The sequence below is a fragment of the Sceloporus occidentalis genome, unplaced genomic scaffold (assembly GCF_023333645.1).
Source record: "Sceloporus occidentalis isolate IW3139 unplaced genomic scaffold, rSceOcc1.0.p SCAF_6, whole genome shotgun sequence".
In the NCBI taxonomy this organism is placed as follows: Eukaryota; Metazoa; Chordata; class Lepidosauria; order Squamata; family Phrynosomatidae; genus Sceloporus; species Sceloporus occidentalis.
This window is the reverse complement of record NW_028316986.1, coordinates 1,232,972-1,258,203: the sequence shown is the minus strand read 5'-3', so window position 1 is coordinate 1,258,203 and position 25,232 is coordinate 1,232,972. Positions and strand designations below refer to the sequence as shown.

The window sequence follows — 25,232 nt, the reverse complement described above, 5'->3', positions numbered from 1 at the left end:
AGGGTTGCAGACCTCATCCCCCAATGCAGCCACACCAAACTGAGGGGTTTCCTTTTCCCCCGCAGTGCCACAAGATTTAAGATGTTGTGGTTACTGCTGCTGTTCTTACTGCAAAAGACAGTTCTGTTCCCCCAACACCCCCATTTATTGCCTTGCAATTTTGTCTGGAAAATTGAGCCCATTTTGTTTGGGGGGAGGACTACCCAGTGGGGTGGGAGGGCCACAGAAAAAGAAAAGGTGCTGACAGTTCCCAGGCCAGAAGGAAAAAGGAAAGTGAGCTTGGACGGCCCCTGTAAGGAAGTTTCAAAGCTCTCAGCAGCCTTGAGCCAGCGGGGAGGAAAAAGGAAGCCTTTTCTGCAGACTTCAGAGCCCGACTCTTGCAAGCAAAGATAAGCCAGAAGGAGCCTTCCATGTTGTGCCAAACCCACATCGGCTTCCTGTGGGTTAGAGTGGGCAGCCCTGTGGGTAAGCGACCTCCCAGTGGGAGCAAACATGACAGCTGGGAATGCTTCAGTCTGCAAGTTTAGTAAATGGGTCCAGGCAGCTACAGCAAGGGAGCCCAACCACAGGCTGCTGGAGGAGGGTTTTAGGGGAACGGGGTGAAAATGGGAGGGAAGAATGGGACTCCCCCTGACCACGAACCCCAAGTGCAGTCAGTCCTCCTTTGAGCAAGCAAAGTGTCTTTGGGGCTCCTTGGGTTCCTGTCTGAATTTTTCCTTGTTTATTTTATTGTATTTGCCATATATATTCAACTAGAAGCCAACCTCATGTACAAGTTGAGGGAAGGTTTTGGGGCCAAGATTATGGATTTGTGGATAAATTGAGGGTAAAACTTAGAGGCTTGTAACCATGGATCTAAAGGATGGAGCAAGGAAAACAATGCCAAAGCACTTGCCAAATCCCAGCAGGCCCTGGCTGACTGTGTTCAGACTAAAGGCTGATGGATGAGAGAGCGGAGGGGAGTCTGGGCTCCCAGGGCAGACTGCGCTCTGGCCTTCCACCCGGGAAGGCTCCCTTGTCAAAAGAAAAGTGAAAGAACACTCCTTAGATTGAGTTCTGGATAAGCTGGCTTCAGGTTTTTTGACTCACATTTCTAGACTGATGCACTGTATATGTATAATACAGTGGTCCCTCCACATTTGCTGGGGTCAGGGGCTGAAGGACCCCCGTGGATGTGGAAGAACTACAAATAAAAAAGCACTGTTCTTGTTACCAGAGAGAATGCCTCTCTAGGAATCTCCAGGTCCTCCAGTGCAACTCTACAGTCAAGATCTGCCAGAGGATGACCATAGAATTGCACTGGAGGACCTGCAGATGCCTAGAGAGGTGTTCTCTCTAGGTCCTTCAGCACAACTTTTGGTGGATGTTGACCATAGAGTTGTGCTGGAGAGCCAGCAACATCTTAATAAAATCTGTGACGAATCAAATCCGCAAAAGCCCAAACTGCAAATGTGGAGGGATGACTTTTCCCCAGCACAGAACCCAGCTAAAACAAAGTACAAAGTAAAAGAAAAAAATGTAGTAGAGTACGAAAGTTGAAAAGCAAAACAGTTCTAAAAAGGTAAAGAGTACAGCACTTGAAAAGATTATGACATTGACGTTGGAAGGAAAAAGCTGTTAAAATTAGAAGGCTCAGAATCAAGATTTGGGTTCCACGCACATCTCTTCTATGATAAAGTGCAAGTACATAGAGATGTTAATAACCATTTTGTTAGAGCCTCTTTATACAGCATTGGGGGGGGGGGGGGGGGGGAATACAAGAAAAGAATGTGCCCACAATGTTGTGAGTGTGTCCTGGGCAGAAAAGACCAGTGTGCCTAAGCTGAGCCTTATTTGAGTGCATGATCTGGGCTACTCTTCAGTCTATGCTTGCGATAGAGATGAGCAATCCTCTTTCTTTTTTCCCCAGAGCAATGCAGGTCATTTCACGAAAGAACGGCTGCTGCTCCTCGCCCTGAGTTCATTTAGCTCACTTTCACCTTTCCCCAAAGGAGGATTGCATGCTTTTTTAGGGTTTACATAAGATCCACTTGACCAGGGAGAGAGTATCAGTGGTTCGGAAGGATACGGGCGTTGCCCCTAAAACAAAAACTGTGCCCCTCGGTGAAAATTTTCCACCAGTCCCTAAATGTCCAGCATTGTAGTCACTTAAAATTTTAGGTAGCAGGATTTGGTGCCGTCATGCTGGACACATGACCTCAGCGTCACCTTGGACAACCCTGGCTCTTGGGCTTAGTAACGGAGATGGACATTGTCCCCTACAGATTTGACAACCTTGGGGAATGACAATAATAATAATAATATAATATTTCTATTTCCCGCCTCTCCCAATGGATCGAGGTGGGATCATAACAGATAAAATACATTCAAAGCATACAATTTACAACATTAAAACCTCATTAAATAATCCTCAAATTACAAAACATACAAATTAATATAATGCAGATACCTTTACATGTTTGGAAATGGAGTTTAAATATCCAAAGAAAAGATATAGGCAGAAGGGAGGGCAAACAGCAAATAGGAGATCTGGGGGTGAGGGGTTTTCAGTGTCTCAGCTTCTAGAATGCTAGAACTTTGGTGAATTAAAATCTCCTTTGGAGAGCAGAAGCCTTACTTAGGGGGCAGTGCCCCTGCTTTTCCCTGCCAAGGCTTGCCTCCACTCTTACCTCTTCTTCCGCCTCCATTGCTTCCTGATCCATCTGGTGTTTCTGTTCTCATCAGTCTTATGTGTCACTTGGGGGGTGGATGCACCTACTTGCATAGGATCACAATGTCAGTCTCACTGCAGGTGAAGGGCTAAAGTTGTGGTTGGTGTGCCAAGAGGCCCTGTTTTTGTAACTGCTGCAGGGCCCCAAAATTTCAGTCTGGCTTTGCATGTGTCCAAAGGCAACAGTGCACAAAGGAAACAGGCCTCTCTGTTGTTTGTTTCTGCACTAGGAAGTGATGCATCTCCCACACCAAGTTGTAACCTGCCTCCGGCTGCCTCTGGTTAGCAGTTTGTCGATGTGTTTGTCTTGTTAATGCTCCAGAGCCAGCCAGACAGGCAGCATAGTTGCAGATGCACACTTGGGTTCCTTGCTTGTTTCGGTCTTTATCCATTGCCCTTCTAGTCCAGTGAGGTTCTTAATCCAGGCTGGTTTCAACTGTAGTGGTGGTCCAGAGATTGTTGTCGGTCTGCGAGCCATCATTTGCCATTCTGTGGAGTTGTTATTGTTGTTGTTGTGTGCCTTCAAGTTGTTTCATAGCAATAGCAATAGCACATACATTTCTGTACTGCTTTATAGTGCTGAGCATTTCTAAGTGGTTTACAGTGTGTTAGCCAGTTGCCCCCAACAAGCTGGGTATTCCTTTGCTCTTACAACCCTAAGGCAAACCTATGGGGGGGGGGGGGGTTGCAATTGCCATCCTCTGAGGCTGAGAGAGTGACTTCCCCAAGGTCCCAAATTTCCATGGCCAAACTGGGATTTGAACCCTGGTCTCCAGAGTTATAGTCCAGCACTCAAACCACTATACAATGGTGGAGAGTTTCCAGGAAACAAAGAAACAGTTGTAGTCAATGAGCACAAATATGGTGCCAGTGCCTGGCATACTGGGGGGGAGGGGGGCTTATGGGCCACTTCTGTCCTGTTCCAGCTGCCAGCCGGCCCCTTGGCTCATTCAGGGTTGGTTTACAACCAGAGCTGTTTGGTGTCACTTTGGTTACAGGAGAGAAAAGAAGCATCTACAAAGGACACCCTCCGCCCCGTCCTTTGTAGATAGCCATATCTCTCTCCCTTGAGGCCCCATAGAGCCACCTCCTCTTGTCCTGCCAGGAATTTGTGGGGCAATTTCAGAGAGGTGTTCCAGTTTGGAATGGGAGGCCCTGTTGGAAAAGTTAATGAAGGCCTTTTGGAAGCCAAAACAGCCCAGGGACCTTCAATAAAGAGACTTCCTCCTTCAAAATTGTCTTCCCAGTGAGCAGCTGGACCCTTCAGCCTTGGGACGGAGGAGTCTCTTTGCACAGTTTGCAAAGAGTGGTTTAGGTGGGACTTACTAGGAGGTATTTGTTTGCCTGCCTTTTCTTCAAGGCGCTCAGGAGGGGATCGTGCCTGTCCTCCTTGGGATGAGGGGAATTTGCCAAAGCAACAAGAGATTTTGTGGCTGTGAGCATTTGCACCCGGGTGTTCCCTTGGTCCAGGCCAGTACTCTAACCACAATTTCAGACAAATAAACCTGCCTCACAGAACAAAAGCTCCTGCAGCTTCCGTGAAGGGTTTTCTCTTCAAAACAGGGGGTCCCACTTGGGTCACTCATTAGCTCCAACTTGTAACTGAAAGGCATTTGGTAGCAAAACATTTCTTTGATGGAGAGGAGCTAACTTTTAGGATGCCTTGCAGATGGCCAAGGCTGCGTCTGCACTGCAGAAATAATGCAGTTTGGCACCGCTTTACCTGCCATGGCTCAATGCTATGGAATTCTGGGATTTGTAGTTCGGTAGGGCACCAGAGCACTCTGACAGGAGGAAAAACATCTCACAAATCCAAATCTCAACTCCATAGCATTGAGCCGTGGCCGTTACAGTGGGGTCGGACTGGATTATTTCATCAGTGCAGATGCAGCCCCAGTCGGTGCAGTGGAATTCACCAAGAGACTCTTGATCCACAGAGGCTGTCCTGTTCTTCATTTTAAGGATTTACAACCTCTTCATAGAATCAAAATTAAAATAAAAACAATTTTAAAACATAAATAAATAAATGCAGCACTGTTCAGAAAACATATCCAGGGGTAGCATGTTGATCAGCTATAATGCCTGATGGAGAAGCCAGTAGAGCTTTGAAAGCTTGCGACATATATTTTATGCATTTTGGTTGGTCCAATAAAGGTATCACCGTTTTGTGGGTTTTGGATGTTACTGTACTGTTCAGAAAGAGCAGCATGTGCAGGAAGTCAGGCTGGGGAAGGTAATGTCCTTTAAAATGACAGCAGCGTTGAATCCAAGTGAGGTGTTTTGGGTGAGCTTTCTACTTAACAGGCAAGCCTTGATTTTGCCATTTTATATAAGGGACACCATTTTTACTATACTATTGTATTTAATAGGGCTTCAGCACCCACAGATTTTAGTATCCAGAGGAACACTTGGTTTCACTGGTAGATCCAGCACTGACCACAGGGACGTAGCTAGGATTTTAGGAAGGGGGGGTCCAGACTAAGTGCCACCATGGTGGCGCAGTGGTTAAATGCCTGTACTGCAGCCATTCGCTCAAAACCACAAGGTTGCGAGTTCAAGACCAGCAAAAGGGCCCAAGCTCGACTCAGGCTTGCATCCTTCCGAGGAGGGAGCTAAAATGAGTACCCAGACTGTTGGGGGCAAATTAGCTTACTTGCTAATTAGCTTACTTGCTGTTCACCGCTATGATCTTTGGAATAGCGGTATATAAATAAAACAAATTATTATTATTATTATTATTATTATTATTATTATTATGGGGCTTGAGTGCGGTGGCGCAGCAGCACACACCATTCATTTTTCTAATGGAAGGGGGGATCCGGACCCCAAGAACCCCCTCCCCTTGGCTACGTCCCTGCTAACCATCTTTCCCAGCATTCTCTGGACCAGGAATACAGTTGAATTGATCTAAAGCAAATTGATTGAGACCGTGATATAAGCACCGTGGTCCCTCCACATTCGCTAGGGTTAGGCGTGAAGGACCTCCGTGAATGTAGAAAAACCACAAATAAAAAAACACTATTCTTTTTACCTAAGAAAGCACCTCTCTAGGAATCTCCAGGTTCCCCAGTTCAACTCTGTGGTCAACATCTGCCAGAGGTTGGACATAGAATCATGCTGGAGGACCAACAGATAAATGCCTAGAGAAGTGTTTTCTCTAGAGTCTTCTAGGTTCTGCAGCACAACTCTATGGTCATCCTCTGACAGAATTGCGCTGGAGGACTTAGAGATTCATATAGAGAACATTTTAATCAAAACCGTAAACAATCACATCCACAAAAGGCAAGTGGCCCAGAGGGACCTTGAAACTGTGGTACACGCCCTGGTAACCTCGAGACTGGATTTCTGCAATGTACTCTACATGGGGCAACCCTTATACCAAACCCGGAAGCTTCAAATGGTGCAGAACATGGCAGCCAGGCTGGTCACTGGTACGTCCAGGGCCAGCCATATAACACCGGTATTAAAAGATCTCCATTGGCTGCCCATTCGCTTCCGGGCGCAATATAAGGTGTTGGTGATGACCTATAAAGCCCTAAATGGCTTGGGCCCAGGATACCTGAAGGACCGCCTCTCCCCATACTCTCCGCCCCGCACCCTCAGAACATCTGGGCAGCAATTACTTAGGATTCCCGGGGCGAGATTGGTCTCCACTACCAGGAGGACATTTTCCATCGCCGCCCCGGCCCTTTGGAACACGCTGCCCATAGAGCTCCGCTCAGCTACCTCCCTGGCCCAATTCAGACGGGACCTAAAGACCTTTCTGTTCCGGACCGCATTCCCTGAATAAGGTCCTATAGGCCTCCTCCACCGCACTGGCAACGGGTTTGGCTAACCTGGGGCCTTTTGTTTTTATGTTTTCTGTAATTATGGTATGTTTGTCTATTATTGTATTGTATTTTAATTGCTGTAAACCGCCCTGATCTGATGGAAGGGCGGTATATAAATAAAAACTTTATTTATTTATTATTATTTAAGTGTGGAGGGCCAACTGGAGTACAGTGGACCCTTGTTATCTGCTGGGGTTTGGTTCCAAGATCCCCCATCCGTGGATAACAAAATCCGTGGATGCTCAAGTCCCATTAAATACAGTGGCATAGCAAAATGGTGTCTCTTATGTAAAATGGAAAGATCAGGGTTTGATACTTGAAATGTATACTTTTTTGGAATATTTTCAAACCATGGATGCTTGAATCCATGTATAAAAAATCCGTGTATAAGAAGGATCGACTGTACAATCATCCACAAGGATGTCCTACACAGTTTGCCAAAGAGGAAACCTGTGTGCCTCTGTTATGCTGATAACTTGTCAAGATACCAAAGAGATAATAGTAATCCTGTAGAGTTACATTAGATTTCCTTTTATCAATATAGTGCTGCAGAAGCAGTGAGCAGATTTTTAAAAACAGCAAAAATGCCATACATCAGTCACCAATTGTTACAAATGTAAAAATACAACTTCCATAGCAGCAGCAAACAGTAGAGGCATAAAGGCAGTAACTCAAATTATTTCTACCAGAATTAAATAGAATCAGAGTGTCTGAAAAACTCAGCCAGACACTATGTAGATAGAAGGTATAAACAGAGATTCTTTATTTGGTACCTAATAAATGAGATACTAGATGTATGATATTTAGGCTCGCTGATAGCTCTGGTACTCCACCAAACTCCAAATCCCAGGATCCAAGAGGATGGAGCCATGGCATTGAAATTAGTGTCGCTTGATTTCTGCATTATTTCTGCAATGCAGGTGCAGCACAGTCTTGCCTGCCTTGCGCTGGGTTTGGACCTGGCAGTGGCTGCCCTCCTGTCCCAAAGGGCATTGCGCGGCACTTGTAATTGCACCAACCTTGGTGTGTGTGTGTGCGTGTGTGTGTGTATAAGTAAATCCCTGAAAATAGCTGGACTGACAACGGAGTAAACCTGCATAGGAGTGGCACTGCCTTTCTCTGAAGCTTCAGGTGTTGGCAAGCACATCCAGTCCGGCCTCCTGCTGTGCTTTAGCACTTGAGCTGTTCTGTTGCTGGGGTCAAATTTGGATGCTTGGCGGCATGGAGATTGGCAGCCACCTTATTAGCCTGGGAGGCCATTTTGGGTCTGTTGCTAGGCAGGCAAGCAAGGAAGCCCTGTGACGAAGGAGGGCTGCCTTTAAAAAGCCCAATTCACCACCTCTCCCACTGCTTTCTCTAGCCGCAAAATACACCTAAAGTGTGCCTTGTGGCCAGGTCTGTGGGAGAGGCAGCCATGCTTGCGATCGGTACATTTAATGGAATCTTGGTGGTCACACCACAGATTGCCAGGGTTGTGGGCTTTTTTCTTTTTTCCTAACTGGAAGTGCAGACCTGCCCATGAGAAACTCTGTGCGCCGTCTCCCTCACACTCACTTGGGCACTCTTTTTAGAAGTTGTATTAGTTGCCTCACTGCACCTGCGAAGAACTAGAGAACTTGGAGGCGTAGGGGAAGAGAGAGAGCCTTGTGGGGCTTGCATTGGCTTGTGGTGGCCATCTGGGGCTTAGCCCACCCTGGAAGCTACAGCTTTAACCCTACTGGGCTCTACGTTTTGCAGTGCTCATTGGCTTTGCTCTGGCATGCTTCAAGAGACTGCCTTCTTTCTGGGTGGAAAGGGGTTGCAGTTTTAGGGAGCACAGAGGTGATCCGATCCAAAGGGCACATACCAGGCATAGGGCCATAGAGTTGGAAGAGACCTCAAGGGCCATCCAGTCCAACCCCCAGCCATGCGGGCCACAAGCAAAGCATCCCTGACAGATGGCCATTTGACAGTTGTATATAAACCTCCAAAGGAGACTCCACCGCCCTCCAAGGCAGCAGCCTCCTCCATTGTTGTGCAAACCTTACCCTCCGGAGGCTCTTCCAAATGTTGATGTGGAATCCTTTCTCTCCTACTGAGAATACACTGATTCATAGAATCCTAGAGTTGGAAGAGACTCCAAGGGCCCTGATCCAGTCCAACCCCCTTCTTCTGCCATGCAGGAACTCTCAATCAAAGCACCCCCATTGGCAGATGGCCACCCAGCCTCTGCTTAAAGACAGCCTCCAAAGAGGGAGGCTTCATCACGATCTAAGGGAGTGTGTGCCACTGCTAAACAGCCCTTACTGTCAGGAAGCTCCTCCTGATGTTGAGCTGGAATCTCTGTTCCTGGAGCTCTTTAACCTTCTTATCCGCTCTTACCCTTCTCTTCTCCAGGTTAAACATCCCCAGCTCCCTACTTCTTTCAGACCCTTCACCATTTTGGTGGCCCTCCTTTGGGCACACTCCAAATTGCCAACATCCTTTTTGAATTGTGGTGCCCAGACTTGGACACAGTACTCCAGGCAGGGCCTGACCCAGGCAGAATAGAGTGGCACTATGACTTCCCTCTAAGACACTCACACATACCTGTTCAAACGCTTGATGTTGCGCAGCGCCGCATGAGGCAACACGACAATGTTTGGCACCAGGTTTTCCACCTTCATGACTGTAGTCAGCAGCTTGTGAGCTGGAGAAAGACCTGTCTCTCCCTTTCTGAATGAGCAAAGGGACCCTGTAGACTTCTCTCAGATGAGGCTTTTATTCTTAGAAGAAGTTCCACTGTGTACAACACTATAGACCTCGACACCATCCACACTAGTGACAACCCTCTCTGAGGTACAATGCTCATCACTATTCTAGCAAAGGCTCCGTGAGGCTACTAGGCCTTGCCTCTCCCTCTGGGGCCACAAAGGATCCAGCCTCCCTCCTGAGTGACTTTTCAGGCTGGCAGCACTCCACAGCACCCACCGACCATCCTTTTGATGTCACCGCCTGCCCAAATGCCCAAGCACTATGGCTCACAGTCACCCTTTAAGGCCTGGTTACTATTAAAACCCACATTGTACATTTTCCTTGGGACTCTACATCCCACCCACCCACCCCCCGAATGTGTTTTCCAGCCCCTGCTTAAAAGCAGCCTCCAAAGAAGGAGACTCCACCAACATCTGCAAGGGAACTGGTTCCACTGTCGAACGTTGAGCTAGAATCTCTTTTCCTGGAGCTTCCATCTATTGTTCCGGTCCCTGTTCTCTTGGGCAGCAAAAAACAAGCTTGCTCCCTCATCCCTTCAAATGCTTAAATAAGGCTTTCATATCACCTTCTTCCCCATATCATTCTTCTCCAGGCTAAACCTACCTAGCTCCCTAAGCCTATTGTGAGATGAAGCTCTCCAGGGGTTCGTGGAGACCTTTGTGGCTCAGATAATGGGAAGAGGGTCTCCCAGCCTCCATCTCACAGGATTTCTTTCTCTTCAGTGTCCTAATGGTATCTTTTGGGCACTTCCTCCAAGACCAAAGGGAATGATGGCGGGGCTGCTCAGGTTGTTTCTTTGCATCGTCTTGATTCCATATTTCCTTAAAAGAATAATAGCCATGCCCAAAGGCAACAGGGTGCCTAGTGTGCACAAAATGGGAAGAGGAGCTGGGCCGTGGGGCCCTTGGAGGTTTCTGTTTGTCGGCGGAGCGCCTCCTGGGAGGGTGCAAGAGAGGATCCGGGTCTCTGGAATTTTCTGGGGGAGAGGAGGGTGTCCGTGGCAGGACTTGAACCCACGGGACTTGAACCCTTGGCACAGAGGGAAGAAGGCTACCAGTGATGTGGTTTTTCCCAAAGAACAAGTGGGAAATTTCCCAACTCTCAATAATTTTAGCTGACATAGCACTTTTCCTTTAACTCTTCTAGTCAAACAGATTAAGAGCTTTATGTGGAAATTAATTTATTGGAACATTGTAATAATGGAAAGCAAATACGCTAAAGGCACCAGGTCCTGTCTGATCTTGTAGGGTCAGCCCTGCTTAGTACTTGGATGGGACATCACCAAGAAATCCTAGGTGCTGTACACTGTGGCCTGTTACAGACTGCCAAAATAAAGCTGCTTCGGGTCTCTTTGAAGGTATACTGTTTAAATGATGCATGCATCCTAAGAATCCGGAAGCTGCACCAAAGCTGCACTCCAGTGCTTAGGAAGTGTGGCTTTGGGGCGACCTCCGGACTCTTAGGACCCATGCATCATTTAAATGGCATACCTCCAAAGAGACCCGAAGCAGCTTTATTTTGGCAGTCTGTAACAGGCCTGTATTTCTGAGGAAGGAGCTGGCAAAACCACTTCTCAGCTTTCCTTGCTTAAGAAAGCCCTATGAAATGGATGGGATTGCTGTTTGTCAATTTGTGACTTGAAGGCACATACACACAAGTCCCAAAGAAAGCCATGTCTTCTATATTGTATATCACTCCTGGCCTTGTGGTGCTGGGAAGCATTTTAAAGTCCATGAAATAAAATTTAAACACCATTAGCAACACAAAAAAGTACTCCTTTGAGGCCCAGGATACCACTGCTATTGCGTCTCCAGCAACTTTTGTATTTCCTTTACGATGGTTTGCACTCAAGACTCTGCTTGGTTTTAGACTATTTTCTCTTTTTAAATTATTCAGCTTTTACATTATTCACTTGTTTAATATGTTTTTAAATAGTTTAAAATTGAACATGAGTCAACAGTGTGATGTGGCAGCTAAAAAGGCCAATGCAATTTTAGGCTGCATCAATAAAAGTATAGTGTCCAGATCAAGGGAAGTAATAGTGCCACTCTATTCTGCTCTGGTCAGGCCTCACCTGGAATATTGTGTCCAGTTCTGGGCACCACAATTCAAAAAGGATGTGGAGAAACTGGAGCCCTGTGTCCAAAGGAAGGCGACTAAAATTGTGAAGGGTCTGGAAACCATGTCCTATGAGGAAGGACTTATGGAGCTGGGGAAGTTTAGCCTGGAGAAGAGAAGGTTAAGAAGTGACATGATTGAAGGGATGTCATATTGAGGAGGGAACAAGCTTGTTTTCTGCTGCTCCAGAGAACAGGACCCAGATCAATGGATGCAAGCTCCAGGAAAAGAGATTCCAGCTCAACATTAGGAGGAACTTCCTGACAGTGAGGGCTGTTTGATAATGGAACACACTCCATCCTTGGAGATTTTGGTGGAGTCTCCTTCTTTGGAGGTCTTTAAACAGAGGCTGGATGGCCGTCTGTCGAGGATGCCTTGATTTAGATTTCCTGCATGGCAAAAGGGGGTTGGACTGGATGGCCCCTGTGGTCTCTTCCAACTCTATGATTCCATGAAAAAAATTTATAATAATAATAATAATAATCTTTATTTCTATCCCGCCTTTCCACAAAAGTGATCAAAGCGGCGTACAAGATACAGTTAAAACATCAGTATATAAAATTTTTAAAAGACATTACAAGGGGATATAAACAGGGGGTGAAACATGAAACGAAACAGGAGATGAAACATATCACATTCAAATTATTGTTTCAAATTTTAAATTTAAATTGCTTAAACTGATTTTATTCCAGAGGTCTGCAATATAGAGTGGTATATAAAAAATTTAATACAGGTTGAGTCTCGCTTATCAGGAATTCTGAAATTCTCCAACAACTAAAGCTTTTTTATAGATCGCTGAGATAGTAACATATTTGCTTTCTGATGGTACGCAAGCTTTGTTTCATGCACAAAATTATTAAAAATATGGTTTACAGAATTACCTTCAGCTATGTGTAAAAGGTGAATATGAAAGACCAATGAATTTTGTGTGTATACTTGGGTCCCATCTCCAAGACATTTCATTATGTACTTATATGCAAGTGCAAGTATTCCTAAATCCAAAATACTTCTGATCCCAAATATTTTGGATAAGCGATAATCTAGCTGTCACATAAATAAACAGAGATACAGAGCAAGCGTCATTAGTCAGAGGTTAGGCACTATTACCTTTGAACTTGCAGTGGAGACATACATATGTTTACTTAGAAGTAAGTCCCACTGAATTTGGGGGGTTCTGCAGTTTTCAGGACATTGTTTTTGTCCTCTTTCCCACCCCGTCGTCCATTCCTGCAGGCTGAAAAGAAAGCTAAGGTCATTGCTGGGATGAACGCAGTGGAGGAGACCCCCCGGAGCGAGCCCCAGAAGGAGGAGGAGACCAGCCCTCCGGCCTCCCAGCAGCCCACTGACCCGGCTTCCCCCAATGTGGCCACCACACCGGAACCCGTGGGACCTGATGCTGCCGACAAGGGCATGTCCAAATCAGCTGACGATGAGCCAGAATATGAGGTGAGGAACCCTCCCCCTGTTTTCTGTTTCCAGGTATGGGAGGTTTGCCCACGTTTCTCTCCTGACATTCTGCAAAACAGGAGCTGTTGCCTCAGTTCCTGAGACTATCTTACATGCTGCCCTTGTGTGAGTTGTGTGGAAGGGAGAATTTTAGCAATCGCACCTTCTCCCATTGGAGAGGCACCCTGATGGAAGAAGGTGCCTTAATACTACTGCTGCTTTATGTTTATGCAGCAGCTGCTCTTGTATTTCAAGAGCTGCAAGGATTCACCATGGTCCCCCCATCTAAGGATGGATGGCCACAGAAAATTGTCCAAGGTGGTCGGATGAATAGTCCAAGAGGGGAATGGAATAAAGCAGGGAGAGGTTCAAGGCAAGAAGGTGCAGAGCAGCAGATGGAAAGGAAAAGGCCAAGCATAGTCAGACATGCTTTCTAGACTTTAGGAAAGCTCTATTTCAGTAAATTTGGGGAAATACTGGAGGTGATCCCATGGTCAGGAATAGTAAAAGAGAAGGGAGTTCAAGACAAATAGTAGTTTCCCAAAAGATACTGAAAGCACAATTTCAATGTTCCAAAGAGGAGGAAAAAATGGAAGGTGTCTCAAGAAACTATGATGGTTGACTAAGGAACTTTCAACGGAGCTAAGTTTGAAACGGAACATGTATAAGAAATGGGAAAAGGGGGAAATCACTAAAGGAGAATTCAAAGAAATAGCAGGCATGTGTAGAGGTAAAGTCAGAAAAGGTAAAGCACAGAATGAACTCAGGCTTACTAGAGAGGTTAAGAACAATAAAAAGGGCTTTTATGGATATGTCCGCAGCAAAAGGAAGAAGAAGGAAACGGTAGGTTCACTGCGTGGAGAAGATAATAATAATAATAATAATAATAATATGTTTTCTTCTTCGTGGTCTCTGCGAATCATACAAATGGGTTTCACTGCGCCTGCGCAGTGCTGTTCGGAAACTTCTGGAATCACTGGGCAAAGTTTACTTTGCAACATATAGAAACTTTTTGGCGGTAACTCCGCCCACCCGTTATAAGGCCCCTGCCTTCCCGCTCTTTTCCCCAGTTCCTTTTTTCCGCCGCGTTGGCTGCTGTTGGAACTTCGCTCGTCGCTCGTCTGCTTTGAATCACTGGCTATTTGACTTCGGACCGTTTTTTGACCATTCTCTTTGCTGACCTCCCTATTGTACTTCGACCTCGGACTGTCTGACTTCGCTTTTGTATTCTCCTTTGGCTTCGTCGACCCGGAAAGATGTCCCATCCCTTCAAAAAGTGTGATGTGTGCGGGGGCAAACTCCCTGTTCAAGACCCGCATTCATCATGCTTACTCTGCTTGGGCAAGGACCATGACATGAAGGCTTGCCAGTTGTGTAGGTCCATGACGTCGCAAGCGAGGAAGAATCGGGAGTCCCGCTTGACCTCAGCCATCACGCAGGGTAAGGTCCACGGGGAGAGTTCCCGTCCAGCCTCCGCCCCGTCTCCAGCAACCTTACCCTTGGCCCCCAGGCCCCGGGAGAGCCCGGTGAGTGCCGTGTCTGCACCTCCGGCTCCCACTACACCGTCTCTTGTGGCCCGCGGCCCAGACAGGCCCAGCGCCACCACCAAGTCTCTTCAAGTGGCCAGCAGCCCAGACAGGTCCAGTGCCACCGACAAGCCCTCAAAGCGCCCCCATAAAACTTCAGGGACCGAGGGCTCGACGGCTGCAGCAACTCCCTCCGGTTCCGCCTCGGGCGTCGGTACCGACCGTGACCCTTCCGTCTCCTCTCATGAGTCCAAGTCGGCTAAAAAGAAGGACAAGAAGGCCAAGGGTAAAGACAACCGCCCCTCAGCCGCGGGCACATCAAAACCCAGCTCTCCTTCAAAGCACAAGTCCTCCAAGTCCGGGACTTCTGTGATTGTGGACCTGGAAGACAATCCGTTCTTCCCTCCGGAGACTCCAAGGGCCCCAAAGAGGAAATCTAAATCCACAGACTCTACATCTTCGGCCCCAAAACAAAAGAGGCCACGTGACGATTCTTCTAAGGGAGCCTCTACATCCAATGTCGCCTCCAAACATACCGACCATCGCTCTGGCTCCAGGCTCCACTCTCCGGACCGTCCAATCCCGACGGCACAACCTGCGGTTCGGCCCCGTATGAAGGTCCATGGTCGACCCTCATCAGGGAGACTTGAGACTAGCCCAACACAAAGCCCTCCAAGGTTCACTACTGCTCCCCTTGGAGACTCTGGAGACGAAGGTTCGCAGCCTAGAGGACGGCGCTCCCCGACTCCGGTCCCATCTCCAGCTACCCTACAGCCCTCGGCTGTCGAGCCAGAAGATCCTGAGGTCTTTTATGACTCCGAGGCCGACCGGTACTACATGGAGGTCCCTCGAGACACGGCGCTACGCAGCTTCCGGGACAAACAGCAGTGCCACATCCCGAAGGGCAAGGTCTCGGTACCGACTCCCAAGCCGGTAGACCAAACAGCATCTAAAGCTGCCGTGACCCGTCCGGAGCCGAGGACCCGTCCTTTGACATCCGCTCAGGATCAACCCAGGGTGGAGGATTTCACTATCCAGTCAGATACTGAATCCGACCTGGTACAGGTGCTGTCCCCAGCTTCCCAGTCTGATGACGAGCTCTCGCTCCAGGACTCTCCACAGGACATGCACCATCCGGACCCAGCCTTCCCCACGGATGACCTGAAGACCTTCAGTGAACACATCATAAAGATGTCCAGGGCCCTGGACATCGAGTTAGCTTACCCTGAGGAGTCTGCACGGGACCCGGTAGAGCGCCGCGTACATGGTCGGATCCCAACTCCACCGTCCATCCCTTTCCTACCGTCACTGGAGACTATCATCAAGAGGTCTTGGGAGACCCCTGCTTCGCTGGTCGGGACCTCGCGCAAGATAGAGTCACTCTACCGTGTTCCCCCTGCGAGCTGTGCCTGGCTGTCGACGCACCCTAAACAAAACTCTGCTATTGTGGAGGGTGCTCAAATCGCCTCTACCCACAAGCAGGCGACGTCCCCAGTGGACTGGGAGGCCCGTAAAATTGATGGACTAGCCAAAAAGACATACTCTGCGGCTTCTCTGGCGGTCAAAGCCATCAACTATACGGCCTGTATGGGGGCTTATGTCCAGGCCCTTATGGAAGGTGTCTCTCCCTTGGTCCCGGACATCCCGGATGATACCCAGAGGAAGCTCGTCGAGATTCGGGACGAGACACACTCTATCGGTGGCTGGCTTATCACTGCGTCCCGAAACATGGCCGACTGTGTAGGAAGGGCCATGTCGGCGTCGATGGCGCTCCGTCGACATGCCTGGCTGCGCGGCACGGACCTCACTCCGGGAGTCAAGGCGGCCATTGAAGAGATGCCCTTGGACGACTCTGGCCTCTTCAATACGGACACTGATGACCGTTTAAACCGCAAATTCAAAATGAAGGCTGCAGCCAGAAAACACGGCATTTCTTCCTCCGTGTCGACACCGTTCAGGAAGAAGCAGCGCCCTTGGCAGTCTCAAGGTCAGTCCCTCCGTCCTTATGGCCAGGAACGTCAATATCAACAACAGGGCTCCCAACGCTCTAGATACCCCTCCCAATCGTCCTCCTCCTCTGGCAAGCGAGGTGGCCCTCCCCGGTACCAAAAGTCCCGCAGGCAAGACACCGAGCAGTCCAAGAAAAGATCTTGAAATGCCCCTGCGCGCTTCGTCACAAACCCTTTCTTCCTGAACATCCTCCAGCCCTTCTCTAACATCTGGGCTTCTATTACGACGGACTCGTGGGCGCTTGACATCGTCCGTAGGGGTTATGCCCTCGAGTTTCAGGAGCTCTCTCCAACTGGAGCCTTCATATCCACCCACCCCTCGGACACCCTTCTCGACGAAGTGCGCACCTTACTAGGCAAGGGGGCGATCTCCCCCTTACCTCCTGACCAATATTCTCCAGGGCCTGTGGTTCGCGACCGTCGACCTGAAGGACGCATACTTCCACGTCGGGATTCGGGAGTCCCACCGGAGATTCCTCGCCTTCGCCGTCGGCTCCGTCGCCTACCACTACAATGTTCTTCCCTTTGGCCTTGCCACGGCTCCGAGGGTCTTTACGAAGTGTGTGGCACCAGTGGTAGCATACCTTCATCAGAAGGGCTACAGAGTCTTCCCTTATCTGGACGACTGGTTGTTTGTCGCCGACTCACAACAGGAGCTCCAAGAGGCAGTCTCATTCGCCTTAGACCTGTTGCACTCCCTCGGACTGGTCGTCAACAAGGAGAAGTCCCACTTCATCCCATCCAGACAGGCCAAGTTCATCGGGGCCATCCTAGACTCCGAAAGTTGCTCCGCCTTTCTCCCTCCGGAACGTTTCCAGGCGTTGGTGGCATCTCTGAGACCTTGCATCTCTCACAGAAGAGTGAGGGCCAGAGACATCCAAGTGGCCCTAGGCCACATGGCTTCTATGACGTTCGTGACACCGTGGGCAAGACTTCGCCTCCGTCCACTGCAGTCCTGGTTCCTCTTCCAACTTACCTTGACGACCGATGCCTCTCTGGAAGGCTGGGGTGCCCACCTTCTCGACCTTGTGGTCAAGGACAGATGGTCGGCCCAGGACAAGCGTCTCCACATCAATGCCTTGGAGATGCTCGCAGTAGAGAAGGCTTTGAGGGCATTCGAATCCGCTGTCGCAGGCAAGGTGGTCCTCCTGAGGACGGACAACACCACCGTGATGTACTACATCAACAAGCAAGGGGGCACCAAATCCAGGACATTGCTCGAGATGACGCTACGCATTTGGGACTGGTGCATCCAGAGAGGTGCTCCTCCAGGCAATTCACCTTCCCGGAGAAGACAACGAGCTTGCGGATCGCCTAAGCAGATCCTCTTCGGTGTGCCACGAGTGGAGGCTCCATCCGGAGACGGTCAGCGACCTGTTCGACCGGTGGGGAACCCCCCAACTCGACCTCTTCGCGACCGAGTGGAACAGCCACTGTCCCCAGTTCTGCTCCAGGAGGCGAATGGACGGATCCCTCGGAGACGCGTTCGCCTTCAGGTGGACGGGAGAGCTACTCTACGCTTTCCCTCCCTTTCCCCTCATCGTCAGGGTGGTGTCCAAGATGACGACGGACTGATCGGATGCGATCCTGATCACGCCGTGGTGGCCAAGACAGCCCTGGTTTGCGTCCCTCATCCACCTCTCCAGGAGATGCTTTCTCTGCCTCGACTTCCGTCCGGACCTGCTGTCAATCCAGGACGGCCAGATCCTGCACCCCGACATCGAGAGCCTGCCGCTGGTGGCCTGGAGAATCCATCCCTTGCCTCACTGCCGGACGCGGTGAGGACGGTGATCCTGGCTGCACAGAAACCATCCACCCAGCGGTCCTATGCCCTGAAGTGGAAGAGGTTCAGCCTCTTCCTTGATGGAAAAGGCTTGTCTCCTGCTCAGGTCTCCACTCCAGTAGTGCTGGAGTTTTTGATGGCGCTACTGGATGAGGGGTTGCGCCTCTCATCCATCAAGTGCTACTTGTCTGCCATCTGTGCCAAATATCAATTCGGGGGGAGGGCTTCCTTTTTCAGGGATCCCTTGGTGAAGGGGTTCCTTAAGGGATGTGCCAACCTGTACCCTCACGTATCGGTACCGACTCCGGCTTGGAGCTTGGAGGCGGTGCTGGCCGCACTCCAGTCCAAGCCCTTTGAACCGATGGCCACAGCGGACTTGAGACTATTGACTTGGAAAGCCGTCTTTCTTGTGGCCATCACCTCTGCCCGCCATGCGGGTGAACTCTGTGCCTTGCGGAGGGACCAACCCTTCCTGAGGTTTCACAAGGACAAGGTGGTCCTCCGAACAGACATTACTTTTCTGCCTAAGATTGTCTCTGCCTTTCATATGTGCCAGGACATTGTGTTGCCCACCCTCGCTTCCAACCCGACCTCGGATGCGGAGCGTAGTCTGCACTCTCTTGATGTCAGGAGAGCGCTGGCGTTTTACCTGGACAGAACTTCTACCTCCAGTCGGTCTGAGAGACTTTTCCAATGCTACTCGGAACCGAATAAGGGGTTGCCCGTGTCTGCGCAGAGGTTCTCCAAATGGGTGGCTGGTACCATCCACCTCTGCTATGAACTGTTGGGCAAACCTCTTCCTGGCAGAGTTCGGTCCCACTCCACAAGAGCAGTTTCGGCATCCTCTGCATTCCTGTCCGGGATTCCCTTGGAAGATGTCTGCAAGGCTGCAGTCTGGTCCCAACCTCTGACTTTTATTAAGCATTATAGGTTGGACACTAGAGCCATCCGAGACGCAGCCTTCGGGAGGGCTGTGTTGGTTTCAGGGTTGCATTGATTGCACTACTGATGGTTTGTGTTTCAGCATTTATCTACATAATGCCACTGTTTTACATTCTCTTGAATGTTGGTTTGCACATTTCTATGGGACTGGTCTTGCATGACCCCTTGTTCCCTTCTCAGGTTTAGCAATGTTATTGCTATGTTTGGTTTGTCCATCAACAAAAAGGCTGACTCTTTTTATGGTTCAAGGTGTTTATTGTTCCAATAAATATGCCTTTGGTTTACCATAGCTTTGGTTCCAAGACACTCCCTCCGCCGCATACCTAAGCTTGTCAGTCTAAACCCATTTGTATGATTCACAGAGACCACGAAGAAGAAGGACAGGTTGCTTACCTGTAACAGTATTTCTTCGAGTGGTCATCTGCGAATACATACAAATCCCACCCGTCCATCCCCTCAGTGTCCTGCTCTGATTGGCTCTTTCCATCGCCTGCTTGGCGGAAAAATTGCGGAACTGGGGAAAGAGCGGGAAGGCAGGAGCCTTATAACGGGTGGGTGGGGTTACCGCCAAAAAGTTTCTATATGTTGCAAAGTAAACTTTGCCCAGTGATTCCAGAAGTTTCCGAACAGCACTGCGCAGGCGCAGTGAAACCCATTTGTATGTATTCGCAGATGACCACTCGAAGAAATACTGTTACAGGTAAGCAACCTGTCCTTATTTATAGACCGCTATTCCGCAATGATCATAGCGGTGTACAATAAAAATTGCAATACAAAATTAGCCCCTACCCACCCCCTCACTCCCTCCAGGCTGGACGATGACAGTTGGCCGTGGAGGGAGGGCTCTGTCCCTTCAGGTCAGATGTACTGCAGCATTGCTGGTTCTCCTATTAGCATGGGAAATTCTGCCTCAGATGGGGATGTGTGAGGGCAACAAAGTGTGCATACAATCACCATTGGCAAAATGCTAACAGAAGACAGAGAAAAGGCAGAATTACTCAACACTTTCTTTGCCTCAGTCTTCTCAGAAAAGGAAAAGGGGCTCAACCTGAGGATAATGGAGCAGAGGACAGAATAAGTAAAGAGATAGTAGAGGAATACCTTGTTAATCTCAATGAATTTAAGTCTCCAGGACCAGATGAACTACATCCAAGGGTACTAAAAGAACTGGCAAATGTAATATTGGAGCCATTGGCAATCATATTTGAAAACCCCTGGAGAACAGGAGAGATCCCAGCAGAATGGAGGAGGGCAAACGTTGTCCAGAGGATCCCAACAATGTGCCTCAAGTTAGTCTGACATCAATCCCAGGAAAGATTCTGGAGCAGATCATTAAAGAGAGAGTCTGTGAACATCTAGAAGGCAATGCCATAATCACAAAAAGTCAACATGGGTTTCAGAGAAACAAGTCATGCCAGACAAATCTGATCTCTTTCTTTGATAAAATGACCAGCTTGGTAGATGAAGGGAATACTGTGGATATAGTAGATCTGGATTTCAGTAAGGCCATGACATTCTTGCAAACAAACTAGAAGAATATGGGCTAGACAAAGTAACTGTTACATGGATTTGTCATTGGTTGACTGGCCGAACCCAAAGGGTGCTCAGCCATGGCTCCTTTTCATCCTGGAGAGAAGTGACCAGTGGGGTCCCACAGGGCTCTGTCCTGGGCCAAGGGCTATTCAACATCTTTATCAATGGCTTGGATGACAGAATTGGGCACATACTTATCAAATTTGCAGATGACACCAAATTAGGAGGAATAGCTAATACTCCAGAGGACAGGACCAACATTCAAAATGACCTGAATAGACTAGAAAGCTGGGCCAAAGCTAACAAAATGAAATTCATAATAAAGAAATGTAAAGTACTGCACTTAGGCAGAAAAAAATGAAATGCATAGATATAGAATAGGGGTATTCAAGTATTTAAAGGGATGGAGGAACTTGTTTTCTGCGGCTCCAGAGAATAGAACCCAGAACAATGGATGCAAACTGCAAAGAAAGATTCTACCTAAGCATTAGGAGGAACCTCCTAACAGTAAGAGCTATTTGACAGTGGAAGACACTGCTGCCTCAGAGAGTGGTGGAGCCTCCTTCTTCGGAGGTCTTTAAGCAGAGGCTGGATGGTTATCTTTTGGGGGTGCTTTGATTGAGAGTTCCTGCATGTCAGGAGGTTGGACTGGATGGATGGCCCTTGTGGTCTCTTCCAACTCTAGAATTTTACGATTCTAAGAAGCTTAAGAGGTCCAGTGGGGGCATACTGTTTACCTTAATTCTGTCTCCTAGGCAGCTTTCTCAAGGGACATCTCCTTACCTTGCCCCATTCCCTTCCATTTCTCTAGCTCTCTCATATTCAGTCACCTTCCAGAGCCCTCTGCTTTCACTTGGCTCTGGCATTTGGCCTGCATCTGACTCCCTTTCCCTTCCCAACCGCAGGATGGCCGGGGGTTTGGCATCGGAGAGCTGGTCTGGGGGAAGCTGCGTGGATTCTCCTGGTGGCCGGGCCGCATCGTTTCCTGGTGGATGACTGGCAGGAGCCGGGCGGCCGAAGGCACCCGCTGGGTCATGTGGTTTGGGGACGGCAAGTTCTCTGTGGTGAGTGGCTGTAGTAGACATGTAGCTGGTCCGGTAACTGACCAGGGCTGCATCTACTCAGTGCTGGCACATGCCTCATACCACTTCAGCTGTGGAAAGCTGGAGGCTTGGGAAGGGGCTTGGAATTCTCTGCTAGAGAGCGATAGGCGGAAAATTTCAAGTCCTTCAACTACAAATCCCATTATTCTACAGGGTGGAGCTATGGCAGTTGAGGTGGTATGAAACTGATACAATCAGCATATAGTTGCAGGTACACCCTGCAGAGAGGGCCAGGTTGGAAAAGGGAGGAAGCATTTCTTGCAGCTGGCTCTTGGTGGCCGGTGTTTTGGTGCAAAACCAACAAGAACTTCATGATGCCTTGTTTTATTATTTCATAATGTTGCCAAGATCTTTTTTAAGATATAGAAATACTAAAAAATACCCACTCTGACTTGATAGTATGGAAAATTGATGACGATTTGGCCTTTTAGTGATTGGTAGTAATATTGTTGTTGTTTTATTGATTGTATTTTTAGATAGTATTGCATTTCGTATTGTATTGTTGTTTTTATTCTCTGCTGAGGCAGGAAATACAAATAAAATTTATTATTATTATTATTATTATTATTAAAGGTGATAACAATTAAGGCAGTTCATCCACAGCAGCCAGTTGCTCTTCCCTCTTCCACCACTGCTGCCATAAACAGCAAACTAAAATAGCATTCAAAAATCACTTATAAAAGAGCAGGGGTTCCAGTCTTGGGTTGCTTTATGAGAGAAAGGCTGCATAGAAATAAAATGAAATGAATAGATAAAATAAATCCCATTTCAAAAGGCAGCTGCCACAACTGCCTCATGGAAAGGCAACAGCTTTAACAGTATTGTGGAGCTGGAAGGATTTCCTTCAGGGAGACGTCCAGCAGGGATGGAGGCAACTCTTAAAACCCACCCTGGACCCAGGAGAGTTGAACTGAGCTGGTAACCCATGGCAGTGATGGGAGTCAGGAGCTGCATGGTTCTTTTTGATGCCACATCATTCAGCTGTGGACCATCAATGCCCTCGCACACATGAGAGTGCGCAGAGTGATTTTGCCACTATGGCCCATCACAGGAAGGAAAACGCATTTAAAATCGAGCAAAACTAAAAGCCATTTCTACTCCACTCTAGTAGCTTAGTGCATATCTCAAGGGTTAGCAAAGCACTGCTTTATACTTACTGTTAAATTCCCAGCAAGCCTTGCCATTGGCTAGGCTAGGTAGGGGAGTGATAGTAATATATAATAATAAAATGATTGTTGATTTTATGTTTTTAACTGTGGTTTTAACGTGTGGTAATAATATTGTAATGTTTTAATTGTATTTTTTAAACTCTGCTTGATCCAATTGGGAGAGGTGAGAAGATATAAATAAACTCTATTATTATTATTTTTATTGTTGTTATTGTTATATCCCGATCGAAGCAGCTTACACTAAAAATATCCATAAAATACAATAACAGCATGTTTCATTATATCCCAAACCCTCCCCAACCCTCCCATCCACAATAAAATACAATTCAATCATTGGACAATTGTTAAAACAATGATGAGAGGTGCAATCCAACAACTTCTGATGAGTGGCATTGTCCCTGTTGTTGTTGTTGTTGTTGTTGTTGTTGTTGCTGCTGCTGCTGTGTGCCTTCAAGTCGTTTCTGACTTATGGCAACCCTAAGGTGAACCTATCCCAGGCTTTTCTTAGCAAGCTGCTTCAGAGGGGCTTTGCCATTGCCATCCTCTGAGGCTGAGAGAGTGTGACTTACCCAGGGTCACCCAGGGGGTTTCACAGCTGAGACGGCATTTGAACCCTGGTTTCCAGAGACACAGACCAGCACTCAAACCACTATGCCACACTGGCTCTCCCCCCCTAACAATGGCCTATATAAACCTTTTTGTGGGAGAAAAGTAGTATACTATATTGTATTATGTTAGATTAGATTTATGCTAGATTAGATTAGACTAGATTATAAATGTCTTATCTTCTACAAAGTGGAGTAAGGAGAAAGTGAGGTGCATGACAATGTAGGAAGAAATGTTGTATTTGGCCTTCCTGGAGAGCTTTATAATGCGGACTAGAAGCTTGAGAAGCTCAACAGAGGCATCCTTATCCCCTTGACTGTATTTGTTGGAGTTCAACCACCTTATTTATTTATAATGTGAGACATTTATTTATTGCTTCCCAACCCACCAGGGCCCCAAGACAATACTTAATTGATAAAAGCACTTTAAAACATAGTATGACTAAAGCCCCATTTAAAACAGCCCAAACCCCTCTATGAAATTAGTTTAAAACCAAGACAAACAGTTTAAAAGGCAATCAGAACAGACACTCCTGAGGCCTGCCATCAGCAGCAGAACAAGAGACATGCAAATCACTCCTGCATTCCCAGGCTCACACAGTATATATATACCCAACATTTTCCAGGCAAGCATTCTCTGAAGATGCCAGCCACAGATGCTGGCAAAATGTCAGGAAGAAGATCTTCTAGAACATGGCCACAGAGCCCCCAAAACCCACAAAAAACTATAGACACTCCTGATTTTAAGAGCCAAAGGCCATGATGGTAATATCATCATCTTCTTCTTCTTCCAATAGTAATACATGAGTGATATTGTGAGCATAGGGAATCCAGCCCTTTCCTCAAGAGCCTGGAAGAGAGGGAAAACCAGTGGGTTGGAGAAGAGGGAGATGCTGCAGCAGCCGCTCTGCCCTGGGGACTTGAAGCTGGGCCTGCATCTAATCTGCCTAGTTCGCCTTTGAGTTGCTGGTTGGCCCTCCATCCTTCTCTGGGGCTCCAGGGAAATGCCCTGGGGAAACTGCCCTGGGTTGCACCCTGGACTGTATCTGTGGCAAGATGAAGAAAGCCAGGGTCAAGAGGCATGGGGAGAGGAGTTTCTGGGCACCACAATTCAAAAAGGATGTTGAGAAACTGGAGCGTGTCCAAATGAGGTTAACTAAAATGGTGAAGGGTCTGGAAACCATGAAGCCCTATGAGGAATGGCTTAGGGAGCTGGGAATGTTTAGCCTGGAGAAGAGAAGGTGAAGAGGTGATATGATAGCCTTGTTTAAACATTTGAAGGGATGTCATATTGAGAATGGAGAAAGCTTGTTTTCTGCTGCTCCAGTGAATAGGACACAATGGAGCAATGGATGGAAGCTGCAGGAAGAGATTCCAGCTCAACATTAGGAGGAACTTCCTGACAGTAAGGGCTGTTCGACAGTGGAAGACACTCCTTTGGAGATTGTGGTGGAGTCTCCTCCTTTGGAGGTCTTTAAACAGAGGCTGGATGGCCATCTGTCAGGGATGCTTTGTGAGTTCCTACATGACGGAATGGGGTTAAACTGGATGACCCTTGTGGTCTCTCCCAAATCTATGATTCTATGAGATCCAGCCTGCCTTTTCCCAATTGCTGAACACATGTCTTGGTTTTCTTTTCTTCCAATCTTTCTTTCTTCCATTCAGTGTTCACTAGCACAATACACAACATTTGTTATTTTGGGGACAGAGGACCCAGTGTCTCTG

The 25,232-nt window shown here is 48.0% G+C and overlaps 1 protein-coding gene across 10 annotated transcripts in view; it reads left to right on the top strand.

Moving 5' to 3' along the window:
- Positions 1-25,232, top strand: part of LOC149310305 (DNA (cytosine-5)-methyltransferase 3A) — a 153,030-nt gene that overhangs the window by 107,486 nt on the left and 20,312 nt on the right. For all 10 annotated transcript variants that reach the window (XM_089528680.1, XM_089528681.1, XM_089528679.1 and 7 more), the window contains 2 exons: positions 12,625-12,837; positions 21,536-21,694. In XM_089528680.1, the coding sequence (XP_089384806.1) occupies positions 12,625-12,837; positions 21,536-21,694 (372 nt within the window). The remainder of the gene's footprint in view (positions 1-12,624; positions 12,838-21,535; positions 21,695-25,232) is intronic.